Source organism: Pelobates fuscus, chromosome 5, assembly GCF_036172605.1.
Source record: "Pelobates fuscus isolate aPelFus1 chromosome 5, aPelFus1.pri, whole genome shotgun sequence".
Taxonomy (NCBI): domain Eukaryota; kingdom Metazoa; phylum Chordata; class Amphibia; order Anura; family Pelobatidae; genus Pelobates; species Pelobates fuscus.
Window position 1 is genome coordinate 57,263,796 of NC_086321.1, and position 15,211 is coordinate 57,279,006.

At 38.2% G+C, this 15,211-nt stretch overlaps 1 protein-coding gene across 2 annotated transcripts in view; it reads left to right on the plus strand.

Moving 5' to 3' along the window:
* Positions 1-13,632, plus strand: part of ST8SIA5 (ST8 alpha-N-acetyl-neuraminide alpha-2,8-sialyltransferase 5) — an 85,254-nt gene extending 71,622 nt beyond the window's left edge. For both annotated transcript variants that reach the window (XM_063453881.1, XM_063453882.1), the window contains 5 exons: positions 4,306-4,392; positions 5,066-5,210; positions 9,199-9,311; positions 9,984-10,076; positions 10,612-13,632. In XM_063453881.1, the coding sequence (XP_063309951.1) occupies positions 4,306-4,392; positions 5,066-5,210; positions 9,199-9,311; positions 9,984-10,076; positions 10,612-11,074 (901 nt within the window). In that variant the 3' untranslated portion in view covers positions 11,075-13,632. The remainder of the gene's footprint in view (positions 1-4,305; positions 4,393-5,065; positions 5,211-9,198; positions 9,312-9,983; positions 10,077-10,611) is intronic.
* Positions 13,633-15,211: the final 1,579 nt, after the last annotated feature.

Below are 15,211 nucleotides of genomic sequence, written 5' to 3' on the forward strand. Positions count from 1 at the left end.
TGGTTGTCTGCGCAGAGGCCTGTAAATCAAAGCGGGTGCATATCTGTATATCGCAAGCTTGCATACATTTTTTAAGTTTACATGTATCTGGCGCAGTAAATAGCTTAGGATTATAAATGGTAATGCGCAGTTATATGTTATGCGAGGTTATGCTAAAACCATGTTGAATGTCATGTGAGTCTTTTCAGTGCAGGCAATTTATCTTATCGCTTTTACTTGTATGTAGCGCAGGTATTGGTGGCAGCAGAGTTATGCGAGTGTCAGGCCCTCTATATGTCACTCTTGTTGCCTTAGTATCGCTGGCCAACTTTACGTTGTTGTGTGGCTTATGATAACGTATAGATCTGGATAGTTGCACGTTCATGTCTATACATCCTCGTGTGGTTGAGAGCATCTAGACGTGAGTGTGTGTTGTGTGGTTACTGTTAGCAGTTTGTGGATATAGTATAGGTGTGCCGCGTGTTGTGTATCGATCAAATGTATGCTATAGGTACTTATGCAATATGTGGATAGGGATATAGCATTGAGCGAATTGTATATGATGTTCAAGGACATGTGCAAAGAAAAACAGTAACATGTTTAGCTCTAGCAAAACTGATTCCAGATTTAGACCTTAAGTCACTTCGCTGGAGGGGGCGTAATGGCGCCCGGTGTGATGAAATTGTCCAGTGTGGACTTGTCGTCCCCCATGGTGGTATTTCTTCAGGCTTCCCCCTGGTATGGCCTCACCATAGTTACTGCAGGGCAAGTGTGCACATGATGAGTCAGCTGTGCCCCTCTGGGTCTCCCCGGTTCCCCCGGGTGTGACAGGCCCTTCCCCTTTCCCTCCCCAAGGCATGCTTCCGTGTCTTTTGGGGAGTACTACCTCACTGTGGGCACTCAATGGCCCCGCCCCTCTTTTGGCTTTCTGTGTGTTATATTCCTGCTTGTTAAAAATATTGACCCGGGAGACGAGGGGGTAAGGGAAAGAAACTGGTCAAAGAATTTAATAATTATGAACCTTTTAAGATAACATCTAATAGAAAATCTATTTACAAACACAAGGGTGGGTATAAAAAAAAAATAATAATCTGCCCCTAGATATGCCTATAAGCTCTTATGTGGAATCTTTAATGTTTAAAATGGAGGGGAGAGGGGGGAGGGTGGACGGGTAGTGTAGAGGAGGGATGGTGGGAGGAGAGGGGAGGAAAGGGGGGGAAAAGAAGAAAGCATTACTAAGCGAGTACGAAATAGTCAATTCAATTAAGCACATATATGTTTTGCTATGTTTATATGAACTTATATATTAACGCACTTGGAAATGGTTAGGTAGAACAGTGAATAGTTATGGAAATCAAAGCGGATAATAGCATTGAGGATTAATCACAATAGATTCTTAACACAAAGCAATTACTTATTCGAAGGGCTTAACTTGATCCCCCTCCAATGTAAATGTTAAAGTTCACTGTGGAAGAGATATACTCGAGTTACAGTAGATAACGCATAGTAGAATTTGAACACATTGAGGGTAAAACTCGGGTTTATCACCTGTACTAAGTATATATATATTTATTTTTCAATCTCAATTTATTTTCAAGTTCAATTTATTCAGGTATAATTGTACATTACTGTGAGAAATATAGAATTATATTTAAGAATATTAAATTATAAAACTAAAGGCAACGATGAGCTAATAAGTATAAGAATAACCTTTTAATCCCCTAATTATTATTATTATTATTATTGTTATTTATTTTCTTTTTTTCAACTCCAAAATATTTGGAGGTCAAAAACTAACGTTCTATAGCAGACGAGGTGGTGGATCTCAAAAATATTGGGTTCTTCTATAGAGAAAAAGACGCTAACCTCTCTAAACCCACCTCTCACACATGTTTGTACTCTGTTTTGTAGTTTCACAGTAATCTGCTTTCTGGGATGCTACGTTTAAAGTTGCCAGATAGTTGGTATGAATGTATGATATGTATATATATATATATATATATATAATAAAAATAATTTTTATGGAGTCTTGGATTAATTGTACACAGAGCTCTTTTGTTATTTGGGTACTGTAGCGGTGAGCATCATGAGGACAGAGGTTGGTCAGAATGAGTGTCAAATTTGTAACCATCAATACGCAGGGGTTAAATTCACCTATTTTCCATGAATCAGACTGTAACTGAAGATATGTCATCCTTATCTGTAAATTAGACTATGTGATCTATACGCTCCAAATGGTTTTCCTGTTAAATTATTGGGCTCATTATTTGAGAAAATAGAGAAATATTAAAATATTAATTATGGAGGGCGACATGAACTGTGTCATTGATGTCAGTTTAGATGAAAGGATAAGGATGGGAAATAATGTAGATAAGAAGAACAAGACCCACGCTCAAAAAATTAGCTGGCTGTCTAGTTAAATATAACTTATATGATATCTGGAGAACTCAACACCCAAGTGAGAGAGATTTTACTTTTTATTCAAAGAGACACCTATCCTGTTCTAGGATCGATGCCATCTTTACAAAGGTTGTAAATTTTGGAAAATGTATCTCCTCAAATATAGGCAATATCTCATGGTCAGACTGTGTCACGGTTTTCTGCATCTTTGAAAATAATTCTAATTACAAAGTAAGATGTGTTTGGATAATTAATTAATTTAATTTGATTTCAGACACAGCTAAACAAGATTTATGTAAGGAAATACAACAATGTTTACAATGTAACGATAACAATGAGGTTGCAGGCCCAATATTATGGAGTGCTTTAAAATATATGATCAGGGAATACTTAATCAAAATGGATGCATATATTCTAAAAATAAAAGGGCAGCTTATCTCAGACTTAAACTAAAAAGAGTAAATAAAATGAACCCCAACCCCACTTCAGTGGAAAAAATAAATAATGTGCAGAAGGAGATTAAGGGGAACCTGGATGAGAGTCTTGAAAGGCTCATGTACAACTCTAGACAGAAATGGTACCATTCAAGCAATAGAGTGGAGAAAACACTCATTAATAAACTTAAGCAAAAAAACTAAAGATCAAGGATTCAGCGCCTTGTTAGTGGGTGGGAAGGTTATATTAGAACCATCTAAAATTTTAGAAGCTTTTGAGAACTACTACCAGTCACTGTATAATCTAAAACAGGGACAGATTCCCAAGATGGCACTAGAAGATTTTCTGTCGAAACTAAAATTGCCTAGGATTACTGATCAGGCTCTAGATTTTCTTAACAAACCTTTGTCGTTGAAAGAGGTGAGGAACACAATTTCAAAATTAAAAACTGGTCAATCACGGGGTCCTGACAAATACGCTGCGTTATTCTATAAAATTGCGGACCCCTTGATTTGCCCGTTGTTGATTCAGGCTATTTAATTTTTTTGGGAGAGAGAGGGAACATACCAGACGAGCTGCTACAGGCTTCTATTTGTCCAATCCCGAAAATAGGGAAAGATACCACTTTTTTTAGAAAACTACAGACCGATATCACTAATACATTTATCCCATTGTTTAATACGGGTACCATCAAGGGAAACTTCGGACTGTAATTTTTTGCGATCTGAATTATGTACTTAACAAACTTCTCCAATGTGAATTGTGATGCTTATTATTCATATTGTATTTTTTGTTTTTAAAAAAGAAAACACTTAATAAATTATACTTGAACCAAAAAAAAATATTGACTAAGTGTTAGAAAAATACTATAATTTAATTTCTTTGAAAGTAACAGATTGATCTTCTGATTAAAGTAGCTTGAGTATTGTCTTGGTGTGAATGCCAAATTCATGGTGAGCCTGGGTAAAGCATCCTTTAATCTTCACATATGTGATACTTTAGGAGTATTTAACTGTAAATATCACATATTTTGAGGGACATTTCAGCAGAAGGGTCCACTTTTATGTTCCTCTTTAAATATTCCAGTTTAAGTAATCCAGAAATGTAATAGAATAGACATTTTCTATTGGTTTCAAATAGAATGTTTATTTATTTATTTATTTATTTGTATGACTCTGAAGGACAGGTCTCAGATTCAACTTACAGGACAAGACACAGATCTGTACTCTATATATTCCAGACACTCAACCACAGCTGCACATTCCCATACACAACTATACACACGCCAACATTAAACATTAAAAGGGACCACCAGCGATCCGAGACATAGAGAGGTAAACCTCGGATTTGTACATACCTCTATATTCTGTGGCTGGAGGGGGGTGGCTGTGGGTGGAATAAAAAGTTTTATGGGGGGCGGAAATGCCAGTGGGAGATAACTTTGACCTCTGTGTGACCCTCAGTATTATGCCTATTCTTTCACCTTTGCAGGGTAAAAGAATCGGAACTGTTTGATAGATGGAAAAGTCTTCAAATCTGCAAATGGGAACTAAACACAACAGAAGCAAATTCTTTCAAGTAAGTGGTGTACAGGAAATATACCTGGTAAAAAAGACTATGCTTTCCCTCGAAGAAACACTAGACAGGGGCAGCCTCTATTGCCTCATTGCAATGCTTTCAAAATGACTGCTAATACTTGTAACACGTTCTGTACCTGGAAATCAATGCTCTGTGAATTTTCTTTTCACAGGGAGAATTTGGGGGGAGGAGGGGATGCGACTATTTGAGTGGATCTATTTACATTCTAAACTACTGTATACATAGTTGTAACATTTTAGAATGTTCAGCATATTTTTACATTTTATACCTTCTCTAGATATTCCAATTCTTTTGATTTCAAGCTAACTTGGTAATGCTTACTGGAACTTGGAACAGGCTTTTAAGAATGGGCAAAATGGGAAATGTCATTGTCTATATGATAGTTCTGGTGGACACCGGGCAAAAAGTAAAAAAAAAAGTTGTTGATAAGCTGAGCAAATAGTTTACGATGCACTGGGGCTTCTCTGCCTTAGACCCCATGCATTTGCATAGGCGTATCCTGTCTACAACAGGGAGCTGGCGGCAGGTCCCATTTACTTGATGGACACTATGTTACAAGTTTAATCCCATAATATAACAATAACTGAGACACAGCAGTTTGTAGTAACCCAGGAAACAGTCTTTTGTAACATCATTGTTCTTTGCATTCTAGGTCTACTCTGTCAAGGTGTTGTAATGCCCCATCCTTTCTTTTCACCACCCAGAAGAACACCCCACTTGGAACTAAACTCAGATATGAAGTTGACACTAGTGGGATATTCCAGATCAATTTAGAAGTATTCAAAATATTTCCCAAGGTAATTCAGACATTTAGAAAACTACTCTTTTTCGATTTCTAAAACTGTAGATTTGTGCGGTCATACAGCGTCATGTGTTTTGTGCCGAATTAACTTCTGATTGACAGAATTAAATTAAATTCATTTGCAATCTTCCTTAGCTAGCCTTTTGCTATCTTTTATAATACACCAGTCTGAGACCTTATATCATGTATTTGCTATAGACCAGCTCTGTAAAGCTGTTTTACTAAGTAGAACTTCTCGGTACATATATTACAAAATTAGAGGTCCCCCAGACAACTGAGACTGGGAATATGCAGATACATTCAATTACTCCATTATAGGGACCTATACAGATTTCCGTGGAATAATTGGGAAGTGAAGCTTTGATAAACGCTTCCCAAAAAATGAATGGATAGAAGTGATAGCTGATTTATCTCAGTTCTCTAACTGCGCAAATCACAGGGTTATTCAGTAAAGTGGGGATTCCAGGTGAATCAAATATAAGGTCAGAGTAAAGAAACTGAAAGTATAGCTGACTTATAATATGTCTATTCCACTACCTTGTCGCAGTGCATGAGAGGTTGCAGGAAGATGGGTTCTCTTCCACATATATGGTTGGAGTGCGCCAAGACCCATAATTTATGGGCAGCACATTTTCTCACTGCTGCCAAATGTTTTATATATATTGAAAATGGGCAGCACATTTTCAATATATATAAAACATTTGGCAGCAGTGACATTGAATCGTTTACTGGAAACAGTTATTTTGGGCTTCTTCCTGAGGACATCCCTCGTAATATAGCTAAATGTATAACTGCCACGGCCTGAAATTGGAGGAGTAATCATCTTGATACAGGAAGCCATGATATTCTTAGAACATGCTAAAGAAATGTAACAGGCTGTACACTTGATGCAACACATGCTGCCTTATTATGACCCAGTGGTACAATGGCACACTAATTCTAATGCATAATCACATTCTACACAATGAACCATGTTACACATGTCTCAGTCTGTTCCTTATTATACTTGGATGCTTTCTCCCCTCCTCTTCGCTTCCTTCTTCTGATTTAATTTTTTCCCCCAGGCCTTTTACTTTTTTTGTAGTATTTGTCATATATGGTACTGTACACATTCCTTTGTGAGTTTTTTTTTTTTTTAAGATTTTAAAATGTTTATAATAAATCAGCTTAAATAGACAATAGAGCTCCAGACAAAAGTTTGTTTTTTTGTAAAGCCAACAAACGTAATACTATCTAAGTACACCAACCGGGACAGGTGACAAGAGAACACACTATGGTATATGTTATGAAATCCCCTTGCATGGGGACTTGCATATAAGGCCAGTTGTGGCTGCCATTAAACAGTTCCTCTTCATCCTCAACATAGAGCCTCGTCTTATATTCACTCTGGGGATTGTTATACTCATTATACTCCCTTGGATTATAATCACTAGCTCTTGTAAGAGCTATCCTGCTTTACTCTCTGGATTGGGAGAGGTTTAACTGGAAGCTGGATCCTGGTCTTGGGTCCAGGGTGGGTGGAGGACAGCGAGACCCCAACCAAGCTGTAATGCTGGCTGCTGGGTTTACGGTGGTTATGGTGTCTGGTGGAGTGCTTGGAGTACTCGGTGAGCACTAGGATGCATTGATTGGCAGAGGCACCCAGTCGGGGTGCCAGGCGGTCCGTCACACCCATGCTGACTCAAATTGACCTCACAGAAAATAGGCCTCAGATGGTAATATTAAAGCAGCATATGAGACGAATCTCTGGCTGCGTGCTAACACTCCATACATTTAAAGCACTTGATTTGTCATTATGGCCTAAATTAAAGAAATGCTGCTTGGTCTTTGAGGACCACTCACAGTGCCCTAATATATAGATAAACCATCCTGAACCAGCCATTGATTCATCTATGCGTAAACAGAGAGATCTTTCTATTGTTGGCCACCTGAAAGTCCATTATTATTTTGTGATGCATAAATTGCTCTGTATAATAGATGTAATAATTTGCAATGTATGGTTAAAGGAGCACTAGAAGTACCACAACCTTTACAAATATTGTACTGGTTATAGTGCCAATAGTCTCCTGGCACCACCCCACAGTCAACCATTTTAAAATAATTTTTACAATTGGCTGCGTCCCCTGAGCATGAATGGATCCCACTGTAGATACCACTAAGGCGTTTTTGCCTACTGCTGCATTAGTGACCTAAATTCCAACTGAATTGGAACATAAATGTATTGAGAGCATCAGCTAACGATCTTGGTCAATGAATTATGTAGAAATTTTCAATTTTAGAAATTCTGTATTTAAGCCCTAACTGTCCAAAACTAAATTATGGAAATAATTATGATACTGTGATAAATAGTAAATAAATATGCAGTAGGATATAATTGTGAATGCTGGGACTATAACTGTATTAGTCGTCCGTGAATCCAAAACCACTAAACAAATGTAGGTACTTGTAGAGAAAAGATGACTCAGAAAGTAATTATTGGACTTAGTATTGTTGCTGTCATTTAGAAAAAGTTTCCCAATCTTTTCATATGGCTTTTTAACAAGCAATTCTGGCAAATTCTGTCAACAGTTTTTGCATTTGCATTTCACAACAATGATTTGGCCTTGGCATGCCCTGAGTAAATCAGTATGGCCACTTTATATGTTAGCTATGACTTAAGTCTTGAAGCAGCACTGTCACTGTGACAAACTCCCCTTCCCACGTAAGTTTGCCACGAGCTCCTGGAGGAGCTTGCTTGCCAGCCTCCTGCCCACAGACTATGGGCCCTGCAGGAAAACCTGTAAAATACTACCAAACTTGACCGACTGTTAGCACTGATTTCATGGAACTGTTTTGGGCATAGGACCATGTGCACGGTCGGTCAAATTATGATTTCCAGGAAATTCCTGAACCCCTGAACCGATCTGGGTGATTTTTGGATATGTTGGTCACCCAGATTGGGGCTATCAGGGGATGTAACTGTGGAGATTTTATGTATTTTTAGGGTACTTTTGGGGTGTTTGGGAAAAAGTGTGTTTTTTCTGTGCTTGGAGATAATTGGATTAGATTAGTACAATTCCTGATCCAATTATCTCCCAGGCACAGAGGAGGAATTATCTGATTATGTATGGTAGTGTCCTGGATCTGAGAGCCAATGTAATTGTGTATTTGTTTATACTGTGGTTTACTCTCAGGTCCAGGGAGGAGTGCCCCTTGCATGAGTCATGCATATAAGGCCAGTTGTGGTTGCCATTAAAGGTATCCCAGATGGTACTCCCAGAACTATGTGTTGTCTGGTTACTGGGAGGGGAAAGGGCTACTCTTTAATCACCATCCAGTGTGGAGAATTCAACGGGGAAAGTCCTTGTAAAGACTAGTGCTCCCAGAACTGAGTGTCGTCCAGTGCCTGGGGGTGTCCAGAGCGAATTCCCCATTCGGCTTCAGGAGAGAGCAGTTCCAGGGCCCCCAGTCAAGTCATGGGGACTGTGGGCAGAAGTGCTGTGGTTTGTCCCCTGTTCCAGCTAGGAAGTAGTCCTTGGCGGAGGTACCCAGCCAGGGGTACAGGGAGCTCCACTACATTCACCACCTGGAAACTTTGCAAAATTAAGAACCCTAACAATGACATTGCTACTGATGGCCCAGTGCCCTTGGGGGGAGGCAGAGAAAGTTGAGCTTTACTTACCTGAATCTGTTCCTCGTGGGAGCTGCCATCTATTTCTGGCCGAACCTCTTCTGGTTCTGGCACTTCAGCGCCAGTAGCCAACATCACAGTTGTACTGGTCTGTGGAGGATCCCATGAGACTGCGGGATCCACCATAGACCGGAGCAGTTCCATAAAGTCATAACTGGTGATAGCTGGGGGATTGATACTTTGTGACGGCGGCAATTCCGCTCAGTGTCAAGAAACATTGCTCTATATGTTTTACTCTTTTCTTGATATTGACCTCTCTGTGAAAGGCCAAAAGTCTTTATAACAAGTAATTTCATGTTGTTCTTGGTTCTAGGATATGCCTTATTACCGTTCCCAGTTTAAAAAATGTGCTGTGATTGGAAATGGTGGAATCTTAAAGAATAGCAAGTGTGGAAAAGAAATTGATAATGCAGATTTTGTCTTTAGGTAAGTTGCTCTCAACGTATAGTTAATTGGCATAATAGAGAGAAAATTATTTCTAGAGGAGAGCCTATTGTCTGACCTTTGTGTTCATTTTTAATGATCTCTGTGCTCAATGGCTAGGATGATCATGGGCTGCTATTGGAATATATTTAATCACTGTGTTTATGCAGCCCTAGTCACACTTTCCATGGCTGTTACACACCCTCCATGAAAAGAAAACTTTTTATTTTCAATTAGTTCTTACAGCATAGTGTGTTTACTTTAGCTCTTATCTCCTGCTCTGTTAATTAAACTTTATTCACACACACGAGGCTCTAGCAGGCAATTAACAGAACAGGAGATAATAAATTCTAATTTAAACACACTGTGCTATGAGACTGCACTGGCACAAGCTATACACTAAAACTGCTTCATTAAGCTAAAGTCCTTGTGGCACAAGTTTTAAAAAAGTACACTTTGTTATTTGAACATCTTGGAGATTTTGATATATTTACAAAAAGACTAAGCAGCTCTTGCAAAAATGAAAAGAAAGTAACAAGAAAAATATGTTTCTTATTCTCATTATTATAAACAGACTTTGAGAAAAGCAGAATGTTATTTTACATAATTTAAATTCTAAATTTGACCTAGAATCAAGGTTTTATCATGTGTAATGCTTGTTTTTGTTTCTTTTAGATGTAACCTGCCTCCAATATCTGAAAAATATGTAGATGATGTTGGGAAAAAGACAGACGTGGTGACAATCAACCCAAGTATTATAACAGATAGGTTTGTTGTCTGTTTTTTCAAAGACATCCATCAAGTTGTAGGGATGTGATTGTAATATTTTTTTCAATAGTCTAGTAACGAGTATCTTTAGATACATAGATTTATATTTAGGGTAGTTTTATGAAGTCTTGAATTTAAGATTTCACGTTAGGATCAGTTAAGGGTGCAATCGATGTCATAGTTTAGAAATAGATTTAATGTTGGGAAGACACATTTAGAGGTTTATGGTTCGTGTCGTTGTTAAGGTAAAGTAATTCCTCTTTTTATATTTAGAATTTAGATAAGGCAGAGTTAAGAATTGGGGTTAGGTTTAGATAAACATAACCTTAACACTACATCTAGAATCTTCAAATGTACCATATATACTATGCTAACCTTAGGATTTGTGTTGAGTATAGGTCAATAATAATACAAAAATGTAAATACTGTTATTAATGTACAGTGGCATTATGTACAGCAAAACTGGGAATACATGTATGACTAGCGCTAGTCCTTGTGCATATTATTAACTGCTGTCACATTTCCTTCTTTGCAGGTTTAATAAACTAGAAAAATGGAGAAGACCTTTCTACGAAGTATTGCAAGGGTACGAAAATGCGTCACTGCTCCTGCCTGCTTTTTACAACACCAGAAACACCGATGTGTCGATCCGGGTAAAGTATGTCCTGGATGACTTCGAGTCACAGCAAGCAGTGTATTATTTTCATCCAGTGTATCTCATAAATGTCTCTCGCTTCTGGCTCACCCAAGGCGTTCGTGCAAAACGCGTCAGTAGCGGTCTAATTCTGGTGACTGCTGCCCTGGAACTGTGTGAAGAGGTGCATCTCTACGGTTTTTGGGGTTTCCCAATGAATCCCTCAGGGACTTTTATTACTCATCACTATTATGACAATGTCAAACCTCGCCCCGGCTTCCATGCAATGCCTTCAGAGATTTTTAACTTCATCCATATGCACAGTAAAGGCATCCTCCGAGTGCACACAGGCTCTTGCAGCTGAGAAGGTGTTTTCTTGCACAGTAGATGCTTGTGTATCCACCAGACGGAGATTATGCAATAATGCTCTGATGCAGACTATTTTTGACAAGGCCTCCATGTTCGGCTGGTGTATCCCAGCATCATTTAAAATGACTTTGTAGGTGTAGAGGAATTTAAAAAGCCAACTGAAAACAAATGGTCATCAGCACTGGTTTAACAGCTACAAGCAAATAAAGTGCACAAAATGAAATCTATGGCACACGCTGTAATTATCGGCATCTAACATTTAACACTTTGGGTGTGGTAGAGGAGAACAGATTGTTCTCTCTTCTGTCACCCAAATTGTTATGGCTTATAAGCAATTCAGACGAGGTAAGAACAAACTTTGCTGATGATTTGATTTTCAAATTCACCATTGTGCTTTTTTTTTTTACTGATTATCACATGCAATGCTTTTTAACCCCTTTCAATACCTGGTAATAAAGGGGACGCAAAGCGGTGTTCTTTTTGCAGTGGTCTCGAAGCCATGAGAAAAAGGGTTAAAGTTTTTCTCTCTGCAGGGGCAAGCTTATATGGGATAGTTAGTGGCTGGTTAAATAGCAGCCTGGTTACTGTATAGTCGGTCAAGTATGTGCCGTGTTATTTCATTGTATTAATGCTCCCTTCATTTTACCTCTGTACCACTTACCTCAAAGGCTTCAGCCACCTTGTGGCAGCCATTTTGGTAATGCAAAGTCACGGCGGGAAAGTAGAAATAGAGCTCCTACAGGATACATGCTTCTGCAGTTTGTGTGTGACTTTAAAAGTTGCTTTGTGGCAGCAACTAGTGTGTACATTTAGCCTGTGTCATCAGAGTGAATACTTAGTTTACATTCCATACTTATCTCTGTATGTTGCCTACATTGTACTCCTATGTCTTCTGGAAGAAACACTGGATAAAAGTGGGTCAGGGAAATGCATTAGTGTAACTCATTCATTTTTAACTTTTCTTTTGACTGACACCCACGTGGTATTCATGTCACTACCTTGGTGACCTTAAATGATGATGTAATATGTACTGTTCTTAATTATGTAATGCGCCTTCATTAGACGCTTCCCAGTGTCAAAAGTGTCGACAGTCCTGCTGCACCATTGCATTTTTTACTGACTGCTTTCCACCTGCGCACTTATTACTGGCTGTTCATATCATTTGCGCACTTATTACTGAGTGCGCAATCTGAAAGCACACTTATATTTTTTAAATATTGTGTATTCCAGCTGAACATTTATTGCAGTTAAATAAGACAAAACCTTTGCATTCATTATAGGCTGTGCATTACATCCCTACATTCATTGCTGGCTGTGCATTACATCTCTACATTCATTATAGTCTGTGCATTACACCTGTTTATTTATTGCTGGCTGTGCATTACACCTCTACTTTCTTTGCTGGCTGTGCATTACACCTGTACATTCATTGCTGGCTGTGCATTAGACCTGTTCATTTATTGCTGGCTGTACATTACACCTCTACATTCATAGCTGGCTGTACATTACTCCTGTTCATTTATTGCTGGCTGTGAATTACACCTGTACATTTATTGCTGGCTGTGAATTACACCTGTACATTCATTGCTGGCTGTGAATTACACCTATACATTCATTATAGGCCATACATCACACCTGTACATTCATTATAAGCTGTACATTACACCTGTACATTCATTGCTGGCTGTATATTACAACTGTACATTCATTGCTGGCTGTGAATCACACCTTTACATTCATTATAGGCCATACATTACACCTGTACATTCATTGCTGGCTGTATATTACACCTGTAAATTCATTGCTAGCTGTGAATTACACCTGTACATTCATTTCTGGCTGTATATTACACTTGTACATTCATAGATGGCTGTGAATTACACCTGTACATTCATTGCTGGCTGTATATTACACCTGTACATTCATTGCTAGCTGTGAATTACACCTGTACATTCATTGCTGGCTGTATATTACACCTGTACATTCATTGCTGGCTGTGGATTACACCTATACATTAATTATAGGCCGTACACCACACCTGTACATTCATTATAAGCTGTACATTACACCTGTACATTCATTGCTGGCTGTATATTACACCTGTACATTCATTGCTAGCTGTGAATTACACCCGTACATTCATTTCTGGCTGTATATTACACTTGTACATTCATAGATGGCTGTGAATTACACCTGTACATTCATTGCTGGCTGTATATTACACCTGTACATTCATTGCTGGCTGTGGATTACACCTATACATTAATTATAGGCCATACCACACCTGTACATTCATTATAAGCTGTATATTACACCTGTACATTCATTGCTGGCTGTATATTACACCTGTACATTCATTGCTGGCTGTGAATCACACCTTTACATTCATTATAGGCCATACATCACACCTGTACATTCATTATAAGCTGTACATTACACCTGTACATTCATGGCTGGCTGTATATTACAACTGTACATTCATTGCTGGCTGTGAATCACACCTTTACATTCATTATAGGCCATACATCACACCTGTACATTCATTATAAGCTGTACATTCATTGCTGGCCTTGAATTACACCTGTACATTCATTTCTGGCTGTATATTACACTTGTACATTCATAGATGGCTGTGAATTACACCTGTACATTCATTGCTGGCTGTATATTACACCTGTACATTCATTGCTGGCTGTGGATTACACCTATACATTAATTATAGGCCATACCACACCTGTACATTCATTATAAACTGTACATTACACTTGTACATTCATAGCTGGCTGTGAATTACACCTGTATATTCATTATAGGCCGTACATTACACCTGTACATTCATTATAGGCTGTGCATTACACCTGTACATTCTTTATAGGCAGTATATTACACCTGTACATTCATTATAGGCTGTGCATTACACCTGTTCATTTATTGATGGCTGTGCATTACACCTCTACATTCAGTGCTAGCTGTTCATTACACCTGTTCATGTATTACATGCTGTGGATTACACCTGTTCATGTATTGCTGGCTGTGCATTACACCTGTTCATTTATTGATGGCTGTGCATTACACCTTTACATTCAGTGCTGGCTGTTCATTACACCTGTAAATTCATTACAAACTTTGCATTTTAGAATTACTGGGTATTCTTCCGAGACGTGGTTTATTTTACAGGTACATCTTTTTAGACTGTACCTCCTGCTTGTACACAGAGGGTACATTTTATATATCTCCATCTTATTAGACTTTATCAGACCCGTATATTCATCCACACATGTGTATAACCATGCACATTTCTCTCAGATTGTGTATCACCGACACATAAAGAATACTATGCATCTCCATGCACTGCAGTCATAGCACAGTTTTAGCACAAATGGACTAAAAATGTCTATCTGAGATAGACAAAGGTTGTGTTCTTATTTGTTTAGTAGATTTTATTTTTTATGTCTTGATTTTCTTTTACAACAAATGGGGTAATTAAAAAAAAAAAAAAAGATTAACATTAAGTATAAGGGAACCCATTTTCGAATGTCAGGGAATGAAGTATAAAAAGGGTATACTCGCTTAACAGTGCTGAAGAGAAAACAAATTTGCTAAATGAAGACAACGTTGGCCAGTTTGATAAACTTCTCCTGCTCGGTCCCATGCCTCTCTTGGCTGTTTTGGTCCAAGTTTGGCAGATACATTGTTCGGTTCTGCAAAGGAGTTCACTGTGTGAATAATAACCCCATCGTACTTTTTAATCTCATGTAATTAAACAATGCTATTAGGACAACACTTGGCGTCTTGATATAAACTACATAACCAATAGACTGCCTCACCCGTGTTTACACATTGATAGGTTCCTTTAAATTTATTCATGTTTTTATAAGATATTGTGCCGTTCTGGAAAGAAAGATAGCAAATATTTGAATTTATGTTTTTAACTCTTTGAGTGTACCAAAGGCATTATGTAGCCATGTTCTGTGAACTGCTCTGGTGTGCAAAGAGGATTATGAAAAATTATTGACATTGATAGAATGTATAAGTTACAAGATACAAAGCTTTTCTTAATGACATCATATATATAACATGGTTTACTCATTTAAAGAGAAACCGTCACTTTTCCATGACAGAGTGGGTGTGA